This window comes from Apodemus sylvaticus, chromosome 2 (genome assembly GCF_947179515.1).
Source record: "Apodemus sylvaticus chromosome 2, mApoSyl1.1, whole genome shotgun sequence".
Classification (NCBI taxonomy): domain Eukaryota; kingdom Metazoa; phylum Chordata; class Mammalia; order Rodentia; family Muridae; genus Apodemus; species Apodemus sylvaticus.
Window position 1 is genome coordinate 42,109,810 of NC_067473.1, and position 26,398 is coordinate 42,136,207.

At 38.8% G+C, this 26,398-nt stretch overlaps 1 protein-coding gene across 1 annotated transcript in view; it reads left to right on the forward strand.

The window, feature by feature from the left end:
• Cftr (CF transmembrane conductance regulator) overlaps positions 1 to 9,115 on the forward strand; it is a 170,083-nt gene extending 160,968 nt beyond the window's left edge. The window contains exons 24-27 of the mRNA XM_052173280.1: positions 436 to 525; positions 5,284 to 5,456; positions 6,028 to 6,133; positions 7,202 to 9,115. Coding sequence (XP_052029240.1) covers positions 436 to 525; positions 5,284 to 5,456; positions 6,028 to 6,133; positions 7,202 to 7,402 — 570 coding nt within the window. The 3' untranslated portion in view covers positions 7,403 to 9,115. The remainder of the gene's footprint in view (positions 1 to 435; positions 526 to 5,283; positions 5,457 to 6,027; positions 6,134 to 7,201) is intronic.
• The last annotated feature ends 17,283 nt before the right edge of the window (positions 9,116 to 26,398 follow it).

Genomic DNA, 26,398 nt, shown 5'->3' on the forward strand with positions numbered 1-26,398 from the left:
TGCTTTGAGCTTTAGTAAAGTTTGTTTTATGAATGAGAGTGCACTTGCATTTGGAGCAGGATATCTCAGTACCTGGGGTCGCCTCTCTCATCCTACTGGGAGCTAGGATGGCGGCTGCTGACTTCTCCACAGAGCAGTAAGAAGATATGTAAAGGAATACTAGTAGAAGAGACTCAACTATCTCCAGAGTACAGTGGCCTCAATTTCCTTATCCCAAGGGCATTGAAATAAGAAAAAAATCCAAAAAAATTTTTTTAAATGCTACTATATTTTTCCTTAGAATGATGTAAAGCAAATATAGAAAAGTATAACTAGCAAATGAATACATGGATGCCCATTTGTTTCATTTCCTACTTGAAATAGTTTGAAATAAAGAGAAAAACATTAAAAGATGTATAGGTTATTTATATTTTCTAATTATCTTTACCATTGCAGAAAGTATTTATCTTTTCTGGAACATTCAGACAAAACCTGGATCCAAATGGAAAATGGAGAGATGAAGAAATATGGAAAGTTGCAGATGAGGTAAGGATGATGAAATAGTTTTAAAGCGGTAGATCATGCACCAAGTGTGTTTGTCACAGATGACAGGCAGTTTTACACATCTACCTGTGTGTGCACGTGTGAACACTGGAATGCATGTATGCCCACCTTGTAGCACAGTGCTCTGATTTCCTGGCACATCCACGTCAGAACATTTGATGCACCCCCTTTCAGGGGTGTCACTCCTCTCCATGCAGTCTGTTGTGATGCTTTACTTAAGTTCTGTAGACTCAGTTGCGCACAGACAAGATAAGTTTCTCTCACCATTTTGGACACTGAGAAGTCTAAGGTTAAGGAGCCAGCAGACAATATTTATTATCTGCTAAGGCCCTACTTTCCTGTTACTTCCAAGGTGTATTTCTTGCTGTGCCTCACTCAGTTTAAGTGGTCAGTGAGCACTATGAAGGCTCTTTTCATAGTGCTAATCCCATCCATGGGCTACTTAGACCCCAGGACCTAATCACTTCCCAGATGTTTTATTTCATCTCTCAGTAGCACTACCTTAGACAGTCGGATGTTAAAATGAGTTTGTGAAGACATGTGAACATAGAGTTCTGTCCTTTACTCCTCTCCAAAGTCATGTCTGTTTCTTATGAAAATGTATTATTCCATTTCAACAAATCCCAAACTCTTAACACATTTTGGTATCAGTTTACAACTGGAAATTACAAAGTCTCAACGCAGCCAGCTCTGTGAGACTTGGAGCTTTAGGTTTCATGTTGGCATTCCCCATTCCCTGCACTTTGCCCATTGTTGCTCTTCTGCCTCCCCCACCCCCACCCCCAGAACAAATCTTGCCAGGAGCTTTGAAGCCTCTGAGTGCTAAATCCTAACCCCTTCATAACCAACCTTAACCTTCTCCTAATAAAATGCACTGAGATTAACCGTTTTTCATTATCAGGGTTTCCTTATTACCCAGCAAACGCAAGGTTTTTAAAGAAAACATTAACTAAATTGCTAGTGATATACTGTAAGATCCTTGGTGTACTTTTACAGAGAGAACTGTAAGAATACAATGTGCTGGGAGAGAACTTGGGAAGTAAGGTATTAGGCTTTATAAAACGTACAGGTATTGCCAAGTCTCCATAAAATTTGCAGGAAAGTGAGACCATAAAGTCATGTAAAATGTTAGGAGATGTGCTTACAAGACTTTAGATTCCACAATAATACAGGCAGTCACATGATTAGATTTTGTCTACCAGTCCATCTTTAGATGTATCTTTTCATTCATCCTCTATTTAAGTTTGTTTTCATTAAGTTTGTTTACAAAGATAATGCTGCTGAGCTAACCTGAACATCTCATAGTTTGAGTAAGAGGATTTTTTTTGTTGTTGGTGGTGGTGTTGGTGGTGGTTGTTTTGTTTGTTTGTTTGTTTGTTTGTTTTTCTTCTTTTGCTGAAAAGACCACAAAGAAACACAAGCACCAACCCCTAGCTTACATCAACAGGAAGGAGATTCAGGTTAAAAGGCACAAATCCGAGGTTTTAATCCTATGTGGTTGATGATCAGTATGGGCAAACAGGAACACATTGAGGTGTGTCAGCCTACTAAGACACTGGGACAAAAGTCTAACCTTCCTACCCTGGTTCACGGCAGCTCGCTGCCCTATGCAGCCCTGGAGAGCTTTCCAAAGCCTGAATCTTCAGCCTGCTTACCACCCCTCCCTGGGCCTCTGCTGGACATGGCTCCTGTTGAACATTGCTTGAAGGACCTTTGTGATTTGGTCTTTGCTGCTCTACCCTCAGCCCCAGCCCCTACCTGTCCTGTGATTCCACTACTATGAATTTTAATTTTCTGTAGAGCACAGTGTGCTGCTTGCTCTGTGCCCTGTGGTTGCTTCTGCTTTTCACCGTCTGGTCTCTGTACCTGGGGAAGCCGTGCAGTCTACTACTCCTGCTCCTTCTCACCGTTCAAGCCTTCCTCCATGCCTCACTTTGCTCTGAACCCATCCTGGGCCTCCTGCTTTGGGAAAGGAGACTTTCCTAGATGCACACCATGCCTCAGCTCCTCAAAATTTCCCACACTGAATCAAAATTCACTTCTTGGCTACTCCATATCTCCTATGAGACTTTAAGTTCTCCAGGATTATGTAATCTGCACTCTGTTGTTCCTTCAGTAGTTGAATCCGTGGGTGGGGTTTTTTAAGTACTGATTGAATGATTTGAATAAGTAAAGAATTCCTTTATCTCGTGTAAAATGTGTTGTGAAAATATCCTCATGCTAAATGACCAATAGAAATTACCACATTCATTTCAGTATATGAATGGCCTTGCTAAGATGGCTGGTGAATTCTGAAAAGAAATACAACCCTGACTTGGGGGCTCTGCTGTTTCAGCCCCACTAAGCAGTGGGATCTTGGTCCCTTGCCTCTGGCTCTTAGAATGTGGGGATGTTTGTAAGTTTGTATTTCCTTGTTAGATTATTTTTTAAATTTATCGTCTTTACACACACATAGTCAAAGGAACTGCTGTAGAAACAATTTAAATAGCAGAAACAGTGGTCCTTTAAGTGGGAATTTTCACTGGGAAGTTTGCAGAATGGGAACAAAAGAAACTGAGGGCATCCATTTTTAAACTGCCCACTAGTGCTTAGAGGCAAAACACAATCCACCTTTTTTTTTTCTTTAAAAAGCTGTCATACAAAACAAATATCCTACAAATACTACTGTATAGTGTACTGATTTATCTAAACATATTTGCGTGCTTTTAACTTTCTAATCTGATAGGTGGTCACAGAGTCTTAAAGATTTATAGAGTATAGTATATAATTTCTGAGCTAAAACTAGCACTAATTTGTTCATCCTTAAGTTGAAATGCTTAAAGACTTAGTTTTGTTTGCCTACAGCATTGGAGGATCATAGTACATATTAAATGACTGACTGACAGGAAGATGAATGAATGAATGAATGAATGAATGAATGAATATGTTGAGGCTGAGAGTGTTCCTAACTGAAGAACACATATTTACTTTTGAGAAATGTATGGTCTGAAGAACACGTATTTACTTTCAAGAAATGTATGGTCTAACCGGGGAAGCATACACAATTCTAATATAGAATGCCTGGCTGGATATTTAAAAGGGTATTCAGACTGAGCAGTAGGACAAATCCTAAGAATGTTAAGCTGCATGAATACTTAAATATTGATGCTGCTGGACACAATAGTAGGTGTGTGGCGGGGGTGGGGAGAGGTCAGGATGTCCTGTGTGCCACATGAGAACAACTGCATTTTATTCTTCCAGGAAAAGAACTACTATAGGATTTAAAACAGAGAAATGATCCAATTACAAACCTACATTTTAGGAAAATCTTCTAAATATTTCTGTAATATATTGACAATTTGACTCATTGATACTTGTGGTATGATGCTTAAGAAATGACAGAAGGCCAGACAAAGATCAGTGTCCCAGAACTGACAAAAAGAAAGGTTTCAGAAACACCTGGGAGAACTTCTAGGCTGGAGATAGGCATTTAAAACCGTGAGCTTAGACACACACATTGATACCATGTAAATAACCAAAATATGGAGACAGGAGGTGAGTTGGTGTTGGTATTGAATCCTAATATGCATGGGACAAAGCCTTATATTGTATCCCCTGAGATACATCAGGCAGTCTTTCTTGTCTTGTGTGCCTGCATTCCCTACTATCTCAGAAACCTTGTAAACAGTAACAAGCTTACACAAAAGGTAGTTTTAACAAGCCACATGTTTGAACTTCCATAATGAGCACATGAGAAACTGTCAATAACAGTGATGTGAGCCACTTCTGAACTCATCTCCAAAATCATGAGATCCTTTGGACGGTCTTACCTCATCTGCATATTTTAGAGCTATATGGTTATAGATCTTACCTGCACATACAAGATTCCAATTCGTGAAGAGCAAGAAGCAATCTTGTCTGTATTTATTTAGCTCTTATACATTTAGTGGTTCTTAGCAAAGAAGATATAATGTTCATGTATTTGAATAAGGAACAACCACCAAGACATCTATAATTATGCCTTAAATTTGACAAAATGCCTTTCTGATCTTTTTATTAAACCCCCTTTTAAATTGCAGTTTAAAAATATAAGCCATTAATTCTAACAGAATCTTCATATTCTACCCTAACAATAAAGGCCTTTAAATTTTAGTCATGTTCCATTTTAAACTAAGTAACTTCTTACTTCATGAGAAAGTTATCAGTGTCTCAGAGTTTATAAGTGAAGGAGATAAGTATTAGGATGTCATGTAATTTTTAAAGCTTCCTCAGCTGATTTTTGTGATATTTCTCATCCTGTATTACAGATAGAAGATGAATATGTCATGTCATTTCTTCTACCCTTTCTGCTCTTGAATCTTTGCCATCAGTTATAATGGAATGAATAACTGTGTTCTGTATCTATTATCTTTAAAGCACATATTGATTGTATTGCAATTGCATCCATTTATCCATATATATGTATATATTATTTGACAGGAACAGATATATTTGTTTATCACTGCTAGGAAACATGATACCAGGTGAACACTGAATGATTTTTTTTTAATGAAGTGTGGGGCTGAAAGAAATCCTCCAGTCTGTTTAGTGCTACCAACATTATTGTCAGATTTTGTTTAATTAAACTAAGTAGTTGGGAGTTGAGGTGATGTGAAATTTATTCTGTGCAAACTCATGTCTGCTTATAGAATGTCAGCCTCTTGAGTGATTTTAGTTATTTATGCCCCTTCTAAGCACAGTGTTTTTCTTTATTTTCTACAGGTTGGACTCAAGTCTGTGATAGAGCAGTTTCCTGGACAGCTCAACTTTACCCTTGTGGATGGGGGTTATATGCTAAGCCATGGCCATAAACAGTTAATGTGCTTGGCCAGATCTGTTCTCAGTAAGGCCAAGATCATACTGCTTGATGAGCCCAGTGCCCATCTAGACCCCATGTAAGTTCCAGTAATCCTATTAGATAATAGTGCAATAGAAGTAGAGTCATTGAAGTTAACCCATATTGATACAAACCCCCATTCAGCTACCAGGCCTACAAGTAGGGTGTACAAAATAATTCTCCAGGGGAAATTCACTATTTAATGTGAACACAAGGACTTTTTTTTCAACAAGAGTTCCATTTTCCCTCCTGACTTGAGTCTGGAATTTATAAAACTCTTCAGTCTCATTAACACATAATAAAATATTTAGTAAGGTATGCACACTCTTACAGCTTCCCTCTGTATCCTATTTATATAATAAATACATTAATAGCACAAAATAAATAACTGATACTGAATCTACATAAAATGTATTTTCATTTTTATGAAATTCTCTTTTAAGCATTTGCTTTATTAGTGTATTAAATACTTAAAATGGTTTAAAAGCTTATTGTGACTAATTTTGTATCAACATTTTGCTAAAAGTATTTTTAAGAACTAACTATAGAATACTATACATATTGTCAAAGATAAAGGCAGCTAATTCACACTCTCTAATATTTTATGTGGCATTTTCTTGCTTTGCTAGAACATACCAAGTAATTCGACGAGTTCTAAAACAAGCCTTCGCTGGTTGCACAGTAATCCTCTGTGAACACAGGATAGAAGCAATGTTGGATTGTCAGCGATTTTTGGTGAGCTTTTTACACTTGACCTCTCGTTCTCCTTTATTGAAACAACCTTGCATAACTGGGTTTGCATACCCCTTTCTTCATCCGTAGGCCACACATCTACCACCTACCCTTAGTCCCTCTCCCTTGACCTTGAGCTATGAAGTGATGGGGAAATTTAACACACTTTTCTGATCATATTACTAAATGATGCTGTAGATAAGATATCTGTGCTTTCAGATCTTTGTATGGGAAACAAGTCACAAAAAGCACAATTGAAAAAAACTGTTTTTTTTTTTCAATAACTAAACTTCCCATGGGGAAGATACCAATGGGCCTTACCATTGGTGGTTTAATGTAGTGGGGGAGAAGCTTGTTCCATCATCCTTGTTACTGCTGGAATTCAGGGTAATGTCCCTGTCAGACGCCTCTCATTCCCTGCCCCCCCTCCCCAATGCAACAGTTCCTATTTAGACATGGGAAGTTCCAAGGATCATATAACATTTTCACTTTCCCAAGGCTTTTGAGTATTCTGGAGGTAAAGGCTTTTTAACTGAAGGATTGTTGTTCCTATTGTCATTGCCCAGTGACAAGTGCCTAGAGAGTAGACACATCGCTTGTTCTGCTGTGGTCAAGTTCAGGGTCTAGGTAAGGAGCTCTACTCTCCGACCTTAAGCTTGCAAAACATTTACCATGCACTGCAGGCATGATTTGCAGTCACGCCTGGCCAATTTGGGATTGGTAGGCCTCAGACGCCAGTGTCAGGAAACTCAAAAGTTAATGGTACCGTGTGCAAGCTCAGTTTAAGAATACATAAGAGGTGGGTCATAGATTATTCTGCTCTACAAAGCTCCTTCAGTTGCTCAACTGTTCTGTGAAGGAGGGCAACAGCTAAAATTACACTTATTTTTCAAAGCCCTGTTGCTACTTTCCCAGCGAATTTCCCAGATGTGAAAGTTAAGTGAGAAGTACAAGCTCTGAATCCTGTGCTTTCTTTGGACTTCTGTTCTTTTTTGGGCCTGGGTCAGTTTCTGTGTCAGCACCGCCTGATCTTCACTCCAAGGTCTCACTATCTATTGGCCTTTCCCCTAGGTCATAGAGGAGGGCAATGTCTGGCAGTATGACTCCCTTCAGGCTCTTCTGAGTGAGAAGAGCATCTTCCAGCAGGCCATTAGTGCCTCAGAGAAGATGAAGCTGGCTCAGGGTCGACACTCCAGCAAGCAGAAGCCTCGACCGCAGATCAGTGCTCTCAAAGAGGAGACGGAAGAAGAAGTCCAAGAAACCCGGCTCTAGTGCTGGGGAAGCAGCTCAGTGCACTGAGCCCATTCATTCCCAGAACCCATGCAAAAGGCAAAAGCCAGGCATTCCCCAGGCTTCTAACCCCAGTGCTGCGGACACAGAGACAGGTGGATCCCAGGAGCTCTGTGGCAAGTGATCCTAGCCCACAAAGAGAGTTCCAGGTCGGGCACCCAAGGGATAACACCTGTGGATGTCCTCTTGCTTCCACATTCAAGTACATACACACATGCATGCACAGCAATGGACATACATACAGGAAAGCAAAGAAGAAGGAAAGAGGAAAGAAAGAGTCAGTGCAAATGATTACAGAGTGAGAAAGTATGGAGTCTGCTCATGGACTTGGAGGAGGAGAACCCCACCATCTGTGCCTTTGAAAGCAGGGTGAAGCCCACGATGTGCTTTTTGAGAGACTGTTTCAGAAGAGAAATCAAAAAATGTTCACATGGGTCTGGGTAACTGACTGTTCAGCAGTGATCAGAGCATTTGAAAGGCACTTCAGATACTTGATGATGACCACTTGTGTCCTGCAAGCCAGATTTTTCTAAAAACATTGGCTCCCTAATAATAACTGGAAGACAGCTGTAAGTGCCAGCCAGGTGAGTTAGTCAGCTTATTCTGTGCAGCTGGTCAATTTGCATTATTGAAGAACTGAAATTATAGTGATTATAGGATGAAGTAAAGAGAACTAAAACAGTGGTTTATATAGCTCCTAGCCCAACTTTCTTTCCACCAAGATATTTAGGCACACAGCTGTATTGCCTTCTATTTATTGTCCCATTCCAAGCAAGTGTTAGAATACTATAAAAATACTGGCTGGTACTGAAAGATGCCCCTCTTGACATCTGATGATCTAGTAACCCACCAGGATTAAGAATATCCAGATCTTGGAAATTAAGATTAAGACCATCTAGACTTACTACCATACAGCTAAACATTCTTACTATCAGAATGCATCCCTGACCTAGGAAAAGAACCATTACAGTCCCATAAAGGGGCCAGGATAATTTCCTTGAGATGGAAATTGACACACTTATGTTCCCAGAAAGCAACAGATCTTCAAGACTTCTGAAGTGAAGGAAGGCTGTGTTAGTGCAGAGCAGTGCAGTGCAGTGCCAGGCCCAGGAGTTAGCATGTAGCCAGGCCATGGGCTGTGTGGGTAGATAATGTGCAGTGCTGTGTCCGTGTGCTCTCAGCCAGCTGTGTGCACTTCATACTGTCTCCTCTCCTCAGTGGTCGAGGACACACTCTGAAAAAGATTTAATTGTGGATTAGTTTTATATGCTTTTGTTTTATAATTTGTGATGCAAATGAAATTTTCTCTGGGAAATATTTATTTTAGTAATAATGTTTCAAACTCATATATAACAATGCTGTATTTTAAGAATGATTATATAATGACTTATATTTGTATAAAATAATTTTTATATTTGAAATGTTGACATTTTATAGCACTAGCTATTTTAAAACAGGGGAGTGAGAAGGACAGGCATGATGGACCTTCACCGTGTGTTGTGAGGCACTGGGACTGATGTCAATCCTGTGCCCTCTGTGTGTTTCTCAGACAACAGAAGCTCCCGTTTAATGCAGCTTTGAAGAAGATGGTGCCAAAGGTTAAGATGGTCCCCGATGGGCACATCAGCTTCTGAACTGCAGACTACGCTGTAGAGGATGTATTATATTTATTACTGTAATAGAATATCATGTGTCAATAAAATCCTTTTATTTGTGTGAAACTCATCTGTTTCAGACATGTTCATTGGGATTCCTAGCTCTGGAATCCCTAGCTCCAGTCTATGATTCTTAGAACACAAATCTTCCCTTTAGATATAATCTCTTTGAAAATCTCAGTTGAATTAGAACACAAGTCATCAAGCTGGGTCTTTAAATTTCAATAAAATATTTATGATATGTTTACAGCTTTCATCATTTTAAAGAATAATTCAATAACATTTTATAAATCCATGTAACTATATAATTACTACTACTATTAAATATTCATTTCTGGTTGAAGATTTTTTTATCCTGAAAAACTCTCTTTAACCTTTAGACAGTAACTCTTTTCTCTCCCACCCGTGAGTCCATGAATTCCACTTTTGATCTAATAGGAATGAAATCTCAATATTAGGTCTTTTGTACTTAGCTTCTTTTGCTTAACATGATGTCTTGAAGATTCAGCCACATTATACCATTTGTCAGAATTATCTTCCTAGTCAAGATTTGTGTGTGTGTATGTGTGTGTATGTACATATATATTAATGTGTTTGTGTGTATATATGTATATACATATATATAATTCAATAGATAATATTTTGCATATCATTTCATCTATGAATGGGCTCAGGTTAATTTACATTTTTATATGGTAAATACTTCTGTGAACATGAGTATATAAACATATCTTGACAACTCAGTATACTTTAATGGTTTTTATATTAAATAGAGGCATTGAGAACACAAAAGATTTATAAATAAATAAATAATGGGTTACTTTTCATTTTTTACAACCAATGAGTCTACATGAACATGTCATTCTCACCAAAGACAATGACTGGGATAATGCTTCAACCCGTGGGTCACGATCCCTTATGAAAGATTTTTATTTCATAGGGATCACATATCAGGTATCCTGCCTATCCTATTCATTATAATTTGTGACAGCAGCAAAATTATAGCTATGGAAATAACTTCATGGCTGTGTTCACCACAACATGAGGAACTGTATTAAAAGGTTACAGCATTAGGAAAGTTGAGAACCTTTGGACTAGCTTTTATCAACTTGATACAAGATAGAATTATCTAGGAAGGGCAACCTCAGTTAAGAAAATACCTCCAACAGGCTGATGGTAGGCAAGACTGTAGTTCATTTTCTTGATTGAGGATTGATGTGGGAGGACCTAGTTCACTGTGAGCTGCAACACCCAGACTGGTAGTCCTGGATGGTGTAAGAAATCAGGCTGAGCAAGCCATGGGGAATAAGCCAGCAAGCATCTGCTCCACAGCCTCTGTTTCAGTTTCTGTTTTGAGTCCCTCAAGGATAGATTATAAAATGTAAGCTGAAATAAACCCTTTCCTTCCCAAGTTGCTCTTAGTCGATGTTTTATCATAAGAATAGAAATAATGTACAACAAAGTTCATTCTTGATGGGATACTGTACTGGCTGGTTTTGTGTGTCAGCTTAACACAAGCTGGAGTTATCACCGAGAAAGGAGCCTCTCTTGAGGAAATGCCTCCATGAGATTCAGTTGTAAGGCATTTTCTCAATTAGTGATCAAGGGGGGAAGGGCCTAGCCCATTGTGGGTGGCGCCATCTCTGGACTTAGTAGTCTTGGGTTCTATAAGAAAGAAAGCTGAACAAGCCGGGGGAAGCAAGCCAGTAAGCAACATTCCTCCATGGCTTTGGCATCCACTGCTGCCTCCAAGTTCCTACCCTGTGTGAGTTCCAGTCTTGCCTTTGTTTGGTGATGAACAGCAATTTGGAAGTGTAAGCTGAATAAACCCTTTCCTCCCCAACTTGCTCCTTGGTCATGACATTTTGCACAGGAATAGAAACCCTGACTAAGACAGGTACTGCTCATGAGTTTTAGCCAATGTGTAATGAGATGTGCAGCCATCACACTGTCTGCTTTCCATTCCCTGAGAGTTCTCTTGTGTCCTCATTCTGCTTCTTCATTCTCACCCAATACCTGGCAGCTGCTGGTGTCCTCCTGCTTTAGAACTTGATGTCCTAGATAGGATGATAGCAGGGAGCTGCATGCTTTCAAGGCCAGCTTCTTTCCCTTAGGAATAAGCATCATTTCTCTATGTGTTTTTACTGCCTGATGGCTCATTGATTTTGGTTGTTGAATAACATGCCCTTGTCTGGCTATATTGAAGTTCATTCACCTACTGAAGGACCTCATGTTTTTCCTTGGTTCATTCTTACTCATTGTGACAATCTTGAATAAAGTTGCTGAAACTCCAGGGAGGGAGACACGGAGAGAAAGCTTGAGAAGGGAGGAGAGAAGACAAGAAGGAGGAGAAAGTGGAAGATAATAGGGAAGGAAAAGTACTGTAAGAGAAAAGAAGAGAGGCAAAAGAAGACATGAGTCTTGAGAGGGAGGAGGGCAGAGAGAGAATAAAAGGAAAAGGAAAAGGCAGAAAGTATGGGCCCTGAGCTGGCAATCTAAAAGGAGACATTTGGGTGGACTTACTGTGGCACTAGCTATGCTCTGATTTCAAAGACCTTCACTCACCTTAGCATCTACCTTACCACCATAAAAGGTGCCAAGTCTCATTTTTTATGGTTAATTTCCTAACCTTTTCAAAAGAGACAAAATCTTGCCCCTTCAAACAAAATATTTAGGCTCTTAGTATCCATTTCCAAAGAGAAAGATTGAAGTACTTTGAAGTCTACTTGAAATCTTGGAAGGCTTGAATTTGTTTCCCTGTTAGTTTTGGGTTAGCTGAGAATCTTCATTTCCTCTGTGACTGACTACAGTTCATTTGGAGGCCCTGGGCCTTTGTGGCATCTTTGAAGCCTGGCCTGTTGGCTTCCTTTTGGATTGTCCTTGCTTTCATTTGAAGTTTGGGTTTTCTTTCTGTGTTCTGTTGGTATCTTGTTCAGTGTCATCAAGGTTGAGCTTCATGTCTCCCTGTGGTGGATCGAGCAGACATTGTGATCGCTGCATATCCTTAGATCTCAGAGCTAAGAGTGTATATGAGTTTGCCATGAGAGAACACAGTGTAAACAGAGGATACCCAGAATATCATGACCTCTTTGTTCTCTCCATTTGAGTATTTTGTAATTTTTTTTGAAATATTTGTGGACATAAATAAAACCAAGCTACACTACAAAAAGAAAACAAAAGCACTTGGCATGTCCTTGAATAAGAGATGGGAATTATTCCTTGGTTAAAAATTGGTCTCCTCAAGGGCCCTTTAATAGATGAAAGGGTTAGAATGAGACAAGAATTGACTGTAGAGGGGTAAGAAGCAGCCAATGCTTCCATTGGGCTGGAAGATAGCTAGGAAAACTGGAGCAAGAAGATGGGGGCCTGCAATTTGATACCAACTTTCAAGTTTACAATAAGACTGTAAAGAACATTTTTTTAAAATCCTACTAGGTTTTCTTACTGAGCAGTCTGCAATCCCCACACCTCAATGGGTCCTAGCATATGGTCTCAGCCTCACTTGAGAACTTATGTGAAGTTCACATTCTTGTGTCCTAGCCTGACTGACAGAATGAGGAACTTCGATGGTATGGGCAGCAATGTGTGCTTTAGCTCCCTCCCAGTACTGTCAATGTCCACCCTCCAAGTGCAAGAAACCATTTGATGCAAAGGAGTGAAGGTCAAAATGAGGCTCAGAGAGTAAGGAGTTCAGGAGTGAGAACCATCCAGTCTTAAATCTGCTCCATGGGATGGTGCAATCTAATCTAGATGCAAGATGGAGACTTTCCCACTTCACAATGGAGAAGCAGTTCTTTGAGGAAGGAGGAAAGAAAAGGAATAAAACAACTCTTATATCACAAGGTAAAGAAACTGCAGCCAATTCCCAGATGAGGATTTGTTGCCTTCCGGATAGATGAAGTCAACTGGATGCTTCAGTCATCTGGTCAGAAATGTTAGTGCTCTGACTTTGTTCTCCTTTGGCGTCAAGGTTATGCTGAGCATTTATATTTTTTCCCATTGCCATCCCTCCTCAGCAGAGCAATTATATTGTTGCTTACTTTTAAAATTGTTGCTCTAGACTTCACAAGCATTTACATGTAATCCATGTCAACTGAAACAACTCAGTGCCCATGGTGTGAGTTCCTTAAAATATCACAGCCCTGTGTCTGGGGTGATGGTTCAGTGAGAATTGCTTGTCATGGAGTATGAGATTGGATTTCCAACACCCACATAAAAAGCTGGTAGATATTTCCGGACTTTATAATCTCTGCACTGGGGGGGTGGAGACAGGAGGATCCCTGGAGATTGCTGGGTTTAAGTGAAGAACCTGTATCTTTTTTATTATTATTTTCTATATTCTTTGTTTACATTCCAAATGATTTTCCCTTTCCTGGTGCCCCTCTCACCCTAAGTCCCATAAGCACTCTTCCCTCTGCAAGTTCTCAATCAACCCCCTCCCACTCCTCTATCCTGGGAATCCCCTACAATGCTGCATCACTGCTTTCCAAGACCAGGGCCCTCTCCTTCCTTCCTTTTTGGGAGTGATTTGATATGTGGTTTGTGTTTTGGGTATTCTGAGATTCTGGGCTATTATCTACTTATCGTGACTACACTCCATATGCATTCTTTTATGAATGAGTTACCTTACTTAGTATGATACTTTCCAGTTCCAACCATTTGCCTAAGAATTTCATAAATTCATTGTTTTTAGTTGCTGAGTAGTATTCTATTGTGTATATATACCACATTTTCTGTATCCATTCCTCCAGTGAGGGACATCTGTGTTCATTCTAGCTCCTGGCTATTATAAATAAGGCTGCCATGAACATAGTGGAGCATGTGTCCTTATTGCATGCTGGGGAATCCTCTGGGTATATGCCCAGGAGAGGTATAGCAGGGTCCTCTAGAAGTGTCATGCCCAGGTTTCTGCGGAATTGCCAGACTGATTTCCAGAGTGGTTGTACCATCTTGCAATCCCACCAGCAGTGGAGTGTCCCTCTTTCTTCACATCTTCACCAATACCTGCTGTCTTCTTAGTAGATAATCTTGGCCATTCTGACTGGTCTGAGGTGAAATCTTAGTGTTGTTTTGGTTTGCATTTCCCTAATGACTAAGGATGTTGAACATTTCTTTAGGTACTTCTCAGCCATCTGAAGTTCTTCAGGTAAAAATTCTTTGTCTAGCTCTGTACCCCATTGTTTAATAGGCTTATTTGATTTTCTGGGGTCTAACTTTTTGAGTTCTTTTTATATAGTGGATATTAGCCCTCTGTCGGATGTAGGGTTGGTGAAGATCTTTTCCTAATTTGTTGTTTGCCGTTTTGTCCTTTTGATGGTGTCCGTTGCCTTACAGAAACTTTGTGATTTTATGAGGTCCCATTTGTCAGTTCTTCATCTTAGAGCATGAACTATTGGTGTTCTGTAGGAACACCCCCCTCCTCCATACTCATGTCCTCAAGGGTCTTCCCCAGATTCTTCTTTTAGTTTCAGTGTGTCTGGTTTTTTGTGGAGGCCCTTGATACACTTGGAGTTGAGCTTGATACAAGGAGATAAGAATGAATCAATTTTCATTCTTCTGTATGCTGACCTTCAATTGAACCAGAACCATTTGATGAAAAGGCTATCTTTTTTCCACTGTTGGTTTCAGCTCCTTTGTTGAAGATCTAGTGACCATAGGTGTGTGGGTTGATTTCTGGGACTTCAATCCTATTCCACTGGTCCATTTGCCTGTCACTGTAGCAATACCATGCAGTTTTTATCACCATTGCACTGTAGTACTGCTTGAGGTCTGGGATACTGATTCCCCCAGAAGTTCTTTTACTGTTGAGAATAGTTTTAGCTATCCTGGGTTTTTTGTTATTCCAGATGAATTTGAGAATTGCTCTTTCTAACTCTATGAAGAACTGAGTTGGGATTTTGATGGGGATTGAATTAAATCTGTACATTGCTTTTGGTAAGATGGCCATTTTAACTATATTAACCCTGCCAATCCACGAGCACGGAAGATTTTTCCATTTTCTGAGGCCTTCGATTTCCTTTTTCAGAGACCTGAAGTTCTTGTCATACAGATCTTTAACTTGTTTGGTTAGAGACACACCAAGATACTTTATATTGTTTGTGGCTATTGTGAAGGGTGTCATTTCCCCAATTTCTTTCTCAGCCTGCGTATCCTCTGAGTATAGGAAGGCTACTGAATTGCTTGAGTTGATGTTATAACCTGCAACTTTGCTGAAGTTGTTTATCAGCTGTAGGTGTTCTCTGGTGGAATTTTTGGGTCACGCAAGTATACTATCATGTCATCTGTAAATAGTGATAGTTTGACTTTTTCCTTTCCAATTTGTATCCCTTTAACCTCCTATGTTGTCTTATTGCTCTAGCTAGTACCTCATGTACTATATTGAAAAGATAAGGAGAAAGTGGGGAGCCCTGTCTAGTCCCTGATTTTAGTGGGATTGCTTCAAGTTTCTCTCCATTAAGTTTGATGATGGCTACCCATTTGCTGTATATTGCTTTTACTATGCTTAGGTATGGACCTTGAATTCCTGTTCTTTCCAATACTTTTAGCATGAAAAGATGCTGAATTTTGTAAAATGCTTTTTCAGCATCTAATGAAATGTCTATGTGGGGCTTTTCTTTGAGTTTGCTTATATAGTGGATTGCATTGATGGATTTCCTTATATTGAACCATCCCTGCATCACTGGGATGAAGCCTACTTGTTCATGGTGAATGATCCTTTTGATGTGTTCTTGGATTCAGTTGGCAAGAATTTTATTGAGTATTCTACATCTATTTTCATAGGGGAAATTGGCCTGAAGTTCTCTTTCTTTGTTGGATCTTTGTGTAGTTTTTATATCAACATAATTGTGGCTTCGTAGAACAAGTTGGGTAGTGTTCCTTCTGTTTCTATTTTGTGGAATAGTTTGAAGAGTATTGGTGTTAGGTCTTCTTTGAAGGTCTGATAGAATTCTGCACTAAAACCATCTGGTCTTGTGCTTTTTTGGTTGGAAGACTTTCTATGACCCCTTCTATTTCTTTAAGGGTTATGGGACAGTTTAGATGATCTATTTGGTCCTGATTTAATTTTGGTGTTTGATATCTGTCTAGGAAATTGTCCATTTCCTCCAGATTCTCCAGTTGTGTTGAGTATAGGTTTTTGTAGTAGAATCTGATGATTTTTTAAATTTCCTCTGTTTTGGCTGTTATATCTCCCTTTTCATTTCTAATTTTGTTAATTTGGATACTGTCTCTGTGCCCTTTGGTTAGTCTGGCTAAGGGTTTATCTATCTTGTTGATTTTCTCAAAGAACCAGCTCCTGGTTTTGTTGATTCTTTGTATGGTTCTCTTTGTTTCCACTTGAACATTTCAGCCCTGAGTTTGATGATTTTCTGTCTTCTACTACTCCTGAGTGAATTAGCTTCTCTTTGTTCCAGGGCTTTCAGGTGTGCCCTTAAGCTGCTATTGAATGCTCTCTCCATTTTCTTTTTGGAGGCACTCAGGGCTATGAGTTTTCCTCTTAGCACTGCTTTCATTGTGTCCCATAGATTTGGGTATGTTGTGCCTTCATTTTCATTAAATTCCACAAAGTCTTTGATTTATTTCTTTATTTCTTCTTTGGCCAAGGTATCATTGAGTAGAGTATTGTTCAGCCTCCATGTGTATGTGGACGTTCTGTTGTTTTGGTTGCTATTGAAGACCACTCTTTTTCCATAGTGATCTGATAGGAGGCATGGGATTAGTTATATTTGTTGAGGTCTGTCTTGTGACCAATTATAAGGTCAATTTTGGAGAAGGTACCATGAGGTGCTGAAAAAAAGGTATATTCTTTTGCTTTGGGATGAAATGTTTGATATATATATCTGTTAAATCCTATTGGTCCAAAGCTTCGATTAGTTTCACTGTGTCCATTTAGTTTCTATTTTCCTGATCCATTGAGGAGAGTGGAGTGTTGAACTCACCCACAATTATTGTGTTTTGTGCAATGTGTGCTTTGAGCTTTAGTAAAGTTTCCTTTATGAATGAGGGTTCCCTTACATTTGGAGCATAGATGTTCAGGATTGAGAATTCCTTGGTGGATTTTTTCCTCTGACCAGCAAGAAGTGTCTTCCGTGTCTCTTTTAATGACTTTGGGTTGAAAGTCAATTTTATCTGATATTAGAATGGCTACTCCAGCTTGTTTCCTGAGATCATTTGCTTGTAAAATTGTCTTTCAGCCTTTTACTCTAAGGTAGTGTTTGTCTTAGACACTGAGGTTTGTTTCCTGTATGCCGCAAAATGAAGGGTCCTGTTTATGTATCCAGTCTCTCAGTCTATGTCTTTTTATTGGGAAATTGAATCCATTGATGTTAAGAGATATTAAGGAATAATGATTATTATTTCATTTTGATGTTATTTTTGTGTTTGAGTGGTTATCTTCTTTTGGGTTTGATGAAAGGTTACTATCTTGCTCTTTGCAGGGTTTAGTTTCCCTCCTTGTATTGGCGTTTTTCACCTATTATCCTTTGTAGTGCTGGCTTTGTGGAAAGATATTGGGTAAATTTGGTTTTGTCATGGAATATCTTGATTTCTCCATCTATGGTGATTGAGAGTTTTGCTGGGTATAGTAGTCTTGGCTGCCATTTGTGTTCTCTTAGAGTCTGCATGAAATCTGCCCAGGATCTTCTGGCTTTCATGGTCTCTGGTGAGGAGTCTGGTGTGATTCTTCTAGGTCTTCCTTTATATGTTACTTGGCCTTTTTCTCTTACTGCCTTTAATATTATTTCTTTGTTTAGTACATTTAGGGTTTTGGTTATTATGTGACAGGAGGTATTTCTGTTCTTGTCCAGTCTGTTTGGAGTTCTGTAGGCTTCTTGTATATTCATGGGCATCTCTCTCTTTAGGTTAGGGAAGTTTTCTTCCATAATTTTATTGAAGATATTTGCTGGCCCTGTAAGTTGTAAATCTTCACTCTCATCTATACCTATAATCCTTAGGTTTGGTCTTCTCATTGTGTCCTAGATTTCCTGGATGTTTTGGGTTACAAGCTTTTTGCATTTTGCATTTTCTTTGACTGTTGAGTCCATGGTTTCTATGGTATCTTTGGCATCTGAGATTCTTTCTTCTATCTCTTGTATTCTGTTGTTGATATTTGCATCTATGGCCCCTGATTTCTTCCCAAGGTTTTCTATCTCCAAAGTTGTCTCCCTTTGCGATTTCTTAGTTGTTTCTACTTCTCTTTTTAGATCCTGGATGGTTTTGCTCAGTTCCTCCACTTGTTTGTGTTTTCCTGTAATTCTTTAAGAGATTTTTGTGTTTCCTCTTTCATGACTTCTGCCTGTTGATCAAAGTTCTCCTGTATTTCTTTAAGTGATTTTTGCATTTCCTCTTTATTGGCTTCTATCTTTTGACCCATATTCTCCTGAATTTAAATGATTTTTGTGCTTCCCTTGTAAGGGCTTCTACCTTTTCATCCATTTTCTTCTTTATTTCTTTTAGAGATTTATTTATGTCCTCCTTGTGTTCCTCTAACAGCATCATGACCAGTGATTTTACATCTAAATCTTGCTTTTCTGGAGTGGTAGGGTATCCAGGACTTGCTGTTGTTGAATTGGGTTCAGATGCTGCCATATTGCCTTGATTTCTGTTAGTAGCATTCCTACGTTTGCCTTTTGCCATCTGGTTATTTCTGGCATTAGTTGGTCTTGTTGTCACTGGCTGGTGCTTGATCCTCCTGTGAGCCTGTAAGGCTATTTCCACACCACTGAATGGCTGGGTTTCCTCTGACACAGATTGCTGATGTGCTGCCCTCCTCTTGGATGCCATTGGAGCCCTGGTGTGTCTTTCCCCAAGCAATGTTATACTCAGGCTGTCTCTGTGAACCTGGTGCTCCATCAGAGAGCTAAAATGGTAGATGCTGCAGGGACCTTTTCCAAGTGCTGATCACTCTGCAGGGCAAACATCCCCTGACATGGCTGGTACACAGAGACCCCACAGAGCTGCCCAGGCCCTGGGTGCAAGCAGAAGCCTGACAGGCTGAGACCTAAGCGATGTTAGACCCAGGCTATGTCTCTGTACCTGGCACTGTCTGTCAGATCTGTACAGCATCCAGGAGCCAAGATGGCGGGGAGCCCCTCCAAGTGCCAAACAGTCTGCTGGGCAAAGAATCTGCCTCAATATAAAGTGTGAAGTGACTGAGGAAGACACACGATGATGACCTCTGGCCTCAATGTACACATATTTGTACGTATGCCTGCACCTGCACACATTCACACACAAGTGTGTGTATATACAATACCCCCCAAATATATCTAATTCCTTCTTTCTGTCCCTATTCCCATTATTGTCATTCTTATTTATACATACATATGCTCTTACACATGTGTATGCTTTTAAAAAACAACTTGCTTTAGAAAACCAACTTACTGGGGAAAGCAAAAGTTTTTATTTTGCCTTCAACATTCATTCTCTGATTCTCTGATGGGTTTTCTACTTTATAGTGTAAATGTGGTTCTGACCTTTATCACTTTCCTTCCCTCTGAAGAATGTCTTTTATTTAACAGGTTTTGCAAGACAAGCATACTGATGAGTTCACTCAAGTTGTTGGACCAAAGTTTCATTTCTTCTTGACTTTTAAAGGATTATTTCTCAGGGTACAGAAAACCACATGGAGAGGTTTTTTCTACCTCTCTAAAATGTCACATTGCTCTCTCTTTGCTGGAATGATTTTTGAAGTCAGGTACAAGCCTGTCTTTACTTCTTCATAGATGAGGTTTCTTTTGTGTGTGTTTGGTTGGTTGGTTTTGGCTTTTATTTTGTTATTGCTTTTTAATCCTTTGGAGTCTTTCAAGTTTGTTTGTAACATTGACTTTCAGAGGTTCCACTATGATATGCTTGTGTATAGTTGGGGGGATTTTTTTAATAGTGTTTATCCTCTCAGATTTTTGATTTGCTATCTTAGATGGATTTAAGGAAACTTTTTAATCATTATTAAACTCTAAGGAGTCCTCTTTTTTCTCTTTTGATATTCCCACTGTACATAAACTGTGCTTTTAAATAATGTGTTCCAGAAGAGGGACAAAATTATCCATCAAAACCCCAAGTCCATGTTTGGGATCTGGACATGAAATCCAAGGTTAAATAGAGGATATGCACATCTTAGCACTCCATGTCAAGTATGTCCTGCCCACTACAGAGCTCTCAGGGTCTCTGTCCTAGTTTCAGCCTGTACAGAGATCTGACAAGAACCCTGTGAGGTCTCCGGAGAGGAGGCATAGTCCTTTTGTGCTGGCTCTCTTCAAGAGATTCCTGGGGAAATTCCCATTACTTTGGAGTCCATTGTTTCAATAGTCTGATTCAAGTATCTCTTTAGATTTCATTTCTTCCAGGCCAATTTCAATGCCAGATGTCTCTCTTTTTTTTTCAGTTTAGATAAAACTTTGTGTACTTTTATTTATCTGTTTGCTTTCTATTAAGTGTTGAGATTCTTGCTGACTTGCTCACTTTGTGACTGATGTACATTTCTAATTTATTTGTCAGTCCATTCACTCCACCCCCATTAAGGGGGGGGGGGACTCGAAGCAAATACATTTCTTTCAGTAACCAGGGGCATTCCAGGGTTGGGAAATTGCTACCTATTTGAGTGAAAGACTAATAAAACCCCCAAAGTAAATATTTTAGTAAGTGGCTAGAAAAAGATTCTCAAATAATATGTGGGAGACAATTTAGAGTGAGCTTTCTAAAGAACTCAGTGTGAAAACCTGTCTGACCTGTTAAGGAAGGTGTGGATAATTAACCCTTTACAAAAAGCTGCAAGGGGAAAAAAAAAAACCCTTTAAGTCAGAGAGAGAGAGAGAGAGAGAGAGAGAGAGAGAGAGAGAGAGAGAGAGAGAGAGAGAGAGAGAGAGGGAGATTGAGATTTAGGCTTGAGAACTCTGAAGCTGTAGGTTGAGCATAATGAATTGATTTCAAAGTGAGAAACCTGAGGCCAGAGTCATTGTCTCTGGTAGGGAACTTGATTGGGTACTAGAGCAAGTGCTTCTTGGCAAACCTTTCAGTTTATCCTTCATTCCTTACAGGCACTCTTCATTTGATTCTTTTCTCTATTTGTAAGTGGTGTCCCACATGGTGAAACATGCACTGAGCATGATGAAATGAGATTTTTTTTTTTGCTTAAATGAATATGCGAATGTTAATCTTTTCCTTTTTTTATTAGATATTTGCTTTACTTATATTTCAAATGTTATCCCCTTTCCTACTTATCCCTCCAAAAACCCCCAATCCCATCCTTCCACCCTGCTTACCAACCACCCCCCATCACAATTTCCTGACTTGGCATTCCCCAACACAAGGGCATCAAGTCTACACAGGACCAATGGCCAATTCTCTCATTGATGTTTGAAAAGGCCATTCTCTGCTACATATGTAGCTGGAGCCATTAGTCCCTCCATGGGTACTCTTCGGTTGGTGGTTTAGTCCCTGTGAGCTCTGGGGGTACTTGTTGGTTCATATTGTTGTTCCTCCTATGGGGCTGCAAAACTCTTCAGCTCCTTGGGTCCTTTCACTAGCTCTTCCATTGGGACCCTATGCTCAGTCCATTGGTTGGCTCTGAGCCATGGATATTTTGATCCCCCTTCTAAGAAGGAAGACCAAAGTTATCCATATCCTTCCTTCCTTCTTGAGCTTCATGTAATTTGTGAATTATATCTTGGATATTCCGAGCTCTTGGACTAATATCCACGTATTAGCAAGTGCATGCCACGTGTGTTCTTCTGTGATTGGGTTACATCACTCAGGATGACACTTTCTAGTTCCATCCATTTGCCTAAGAATTTCATGAACGCATTATTTTTAATAGCTGAGTAGTACTCTATTGGGTAAATGTACCACATTTTCTGTAACCGTTCCTCTGTTGAGGGACATCTGGGTTCTTTCCAGCTTCTGGCTATTATAAATAAGGCTGCTATAACCATACTGTAGCATGTGTCATTATTATATGTTGGAGAATCTTCTAGGTATATGCCAAGGAGTAGTACAGCTGCATCCTCAGATAATACTATGTCCAATTTTCTGAGGAACTGCCAAACTGATTTCCAGAGTGGTTTTACCAGCTTGTAATCCCACCACCAATGGGGGAGTATTCTTCTTTCTCCACATCCTATCTACCATCTGCTGTCCCCTGAGTTTTTGATCTTGGCCACTCTGACTGGTGTGGGGTAGAATCTCAGGGTTGTTTTGATCTGCATTTCCCCGGGTGATTGAGGATGTCGAACATTTTGTTAGGTGTTTCTCAGCCATCTGGTATTCCCCAGAAGAGAATTCTTTGCTTAGCTATGTATACCATATTTCATAGGGTTATTTGGTTCTCTGGAGTCTAACTTCTTGAGTTCTTTGTATAATTGGATATTAGCCCTCTATCAGATGTAGGATTGGTAAAGATCTGTTGGTTGCCATTTTGTCCTATAGACAGTGTCCTTTGCCTTACAGAAGCTTTGCAATTTTATGAGGTCCCATTTGTCAATTCCTGATCTTAGAGCATAAGCTATTGGTGTTCTGTTCAGGAACTTCCCCTGTCCCCATGTGCTTCACACTCTTCCCAACTTTCTCTTCTATTAATTCAGTGTATCTGGTTTTATGTGGAGGTCCTTGATCCACTTGGACTTGGGATTTGTATAAGGATATAAGAATGGATCAATTTGCATTATTCTATATTTTGACTGCCAGTTGAACCAGCACCATTTGTTGAAAACACTGTCTTTTCTCCACTGGATGGTTTTAGCTCCTTTGTCAAAGATCAAGTGACCATAGGTGTTTGGGTTTGTTTTGGGGTCTTCAATTCTATTGATCTACCTGCCTGTCACTGTACCAATACCATGCAGTTTTTGTCACTATTGCTCTGTAGTATAGCTTGATGGTGATTGTTGAGAATTAGTTTTCACTATCCTGGGTTTTCTGTTATTCCAGATAAATTTGGAAATTGCTCTTTCTAATTCTATGAAGAATTGAGTTAAAATTTTGATAGGGATTGCATTGAATCTGTAGATTGCTTTAGGTAAGATGGCCATTTTTACTATATTAACCCTACCAATCCATGAGCATAGGAGATCTTTCTATCTTCTGAGATCTTCTTTAATTTCTTTCTTCAGAGACTTGAAGTTCTTGTCATATAGCTCTTTCACTTGCTTGGTTAAAGTCACACCAAGTTATTTTATATTATTTGTGACTATTGTGAAGGGTGTTGTTTCCCTTATTTCTTTCTCAGTCTCTTTATCCTTTGAGTATAGGAAGGCTACTGATTTGTTTAAGTTAATTTTATATCCAACCACTTTGCTGAAGTTGTTTATCAGCTGTAAGAGTTCTCTGGTGAACTTTTGGACGGGTCACTTAAGGATACTACCATATCATCTGTAAATAATGATACTTTGACTTCTTCCTTTCCAATTTAAATCTGTTTAACCTCCTTTTGTTGTCTAATTGCTCTGGCTGGGACTTCTAGTACTATATTGAACAGGTAGGGAGAGAGAGAAAAGCCTTGTCTAGTCCCAGATTTTGGTGGGATTGCTTCAAGTTTCTCTCCATTTAGTTTGGTGTTGACTACTGTTTTGCTGTATATTGCTTTTACTATGTTTAAGTATAGGCCTTGAATTCCTGATCTTTCCAAGCCTTTTATCATGAAGGGGTATTGGATTTTGTCAAATGTTTCTAAGTATCTAGTGAAATGATCATGTGTTTTTTTTCTTTGAATTTGTTTATGGAGTATATTACATTGATGGATTTCCATATATTGAACCATCCCTGCATCCTGGGATGAAGCCTACATGATCGTGGTGGATGATTGTTTTGATGTGGTCTTGGATTTGGTTGACAAGAATTTTATTGATTATTTTTGCATCAATATTAATAAGGGAAATTGGTCTAAAGTTTACTTTCTTTGTTGGGTCTTTGTGTGGCTTATGTATCAGAGTAATTGTGCCTTCATAGAAAGAATTGGGTAGTGTTCCTTCTGTTTCTATTTTGTGAAATAGTAAGATTATTGGTATTAGGTTTTCTTTGAAGGTCTGATAGAACTCTGCATTAAACCCATCTGGTCCTGGGATTTATTTGGTTGGAAGACTATTAATGACTGCTTCTATTTCTTTGGGGATTATGGAACTGTTTATATCATTTATCTAATCATGATTTATCAGATATTCCTGGTATCTCTCTAGAAAATTATCCATTTAGTCTAGATTTTTCAGTTTTGTCGAGTATAGATTTTTGTAGTAGGATCTGATGATTTTTTTTTTTTTTTTTTTTTTTTTTTTTTTTTGTGGATTTCCACAGTTTCTGTTGTTACGTCTCCCTTTTCATTTCTGATTTTGTTGATTTGGATACTGTCTTTGTACCCTCTAGTTAGTTTGGCTAAGGGTTTATCTAACTTGTTGGTTTTTTTCAAAGAACCAGTTCCTGGTTTTGTTTTGTTTTTTGTTGTTGTTTTTTTGTTTGTTTTGTTTTGTTTTGTTGTATAATTCTTTTTGTTTCTACTTGGCTGATTTCAGCCCTGAGTTTGATTATTTCCTGATGTCTATTCCTCTTGGGTGTATTTGCTTCATTTTGTTCTAGAGCCTTCAGATGTGCTGTCAAGTTGTTAGTGTACGCTCTTTCCAGTTTCTTTTTGGAGTCACTCGGAGCTATGAGTTTTCCTCTTGGCACTGCTTTCATTGTGTTCCATAAGTTTGGGTACGTTGTCCCTTCATTTTCATTACATTCTAAAAAAGTCTTTAATTTCTTTCTTTATTTCTTCATTGACCAAGTTATCATTGAGTAGAAGGTTGTTCAGTTTCTATGTGTATATGGGCTTTCTGTTGGTTTTGGTGTTATTGAAGACCATCTTATTCTATGGTGATCTGATAGTGTGCATGGGATTATTTCAATCTTCTTCTATCTGTTGAGGTCTGTTCTGTGACCGATTATATGGTCAGTTTTAGAGAAGGTATCACGTGATGCTGAGAAGAAGGTATATTCTTTTGTTTTAGGGTAAAATGTTCTATAGATGTCTGTTAAATCCATTTGGGTTATAACTTCTGTTAGTTTAACTATGTCTCTGTTTAGTTTCTGTTTCCATGATCTGTCCATTGATGAGAGTCGGGTATTGAAGTCTCTCACTATTATTTTGTGAGGTGCAATGTGTGCTATGAGCTTTAGTAAAGTTTTTTTTTTTTTTTATGAATGTGAGTAACCTTGCATTTGGAGCATAGATGTTCAGAATTGAGAGTTCATTTTGGTAGATTTTTCCATTGATGTGTATGAAGTGTTCTTTATATTTTTTGGTAACTTTAGGTTATTTAATATTAGAATGGCTACATCTGATTGTTTCTTAGGACCGTTTGCCTGGAAAATTGTTTTCCACCCTTTTACTCTGAGGTAGTGTCCTCTTTGTGCCTGAGGTGAGTTTCCTGTATGCAGCAAAATGTTGGGTCCTATTTACATATCCAGTCTATTAGTCTATGTCTTTGTATTGAAGAGTTGAGTCCATTAATATTAAGAGATATTAAGGAAGAATGATTGCTGCTTCAATGCCGCTGTTAAGAACAGAGGAATATATGCCAGACTCACAAGTGTATAAAGAATCTCTCACACATAGTATCAGGAGTCTGAAACATGACTCTTCACTGAGCCATCTTGTTCACTGGGCATGAAGAATGACTAGCTATGGGGCTATTAAATTACTCTTTATGTCCTGTGCCACTTACATAGGACTAGGAAGAATGATTTTCTTATTACCACATACTAGGTAGATTGATAAATGGAATCAAAACTGAATTGTAAATTCCAAAATTGCATCTTGGAATTAACCTATGAAATTTTTTTTACATATTAGATATTTATTATGAAAAATGTGTATACTATGTCATAGCAAAATCATAAAGTTTTATTTTTCGAGTTATATTTGGAATCCAAAATGAAATAGCTATTTTCCTATTTCCCATGACTCTTCTCTACAGGTTTATCAGATCACTAGCCACTTTGCAATTGTGAAATCATTTATATATATTCCTTCTTTTCTTCTTGGATACCTCAGAAAATGTCTCAGGTTTTATCTCAAATAACCTAAAAATTTTCACTATATCCAAGTTGTATTCACTATAAATCAACTTGTATATCCAAGTTAGTTTTCAGGCCAAAAGACAATCTAAATTATCCCAATTCTTTTTTTTTTATTCGATATAATTTTTTATTTACATTTCAAATGATTTCCCCTTTTCTAGCCCCCCACTCCCCGAAAGTCCCATAAGCCCCCTTCTCTTCCCCTGTCCTCCCACCCACCCCTTCCCACTTCCCCGTTCTGGTTTTGCCGAATACTGCTTCACTGAGTCTTTCCAGAACAAGG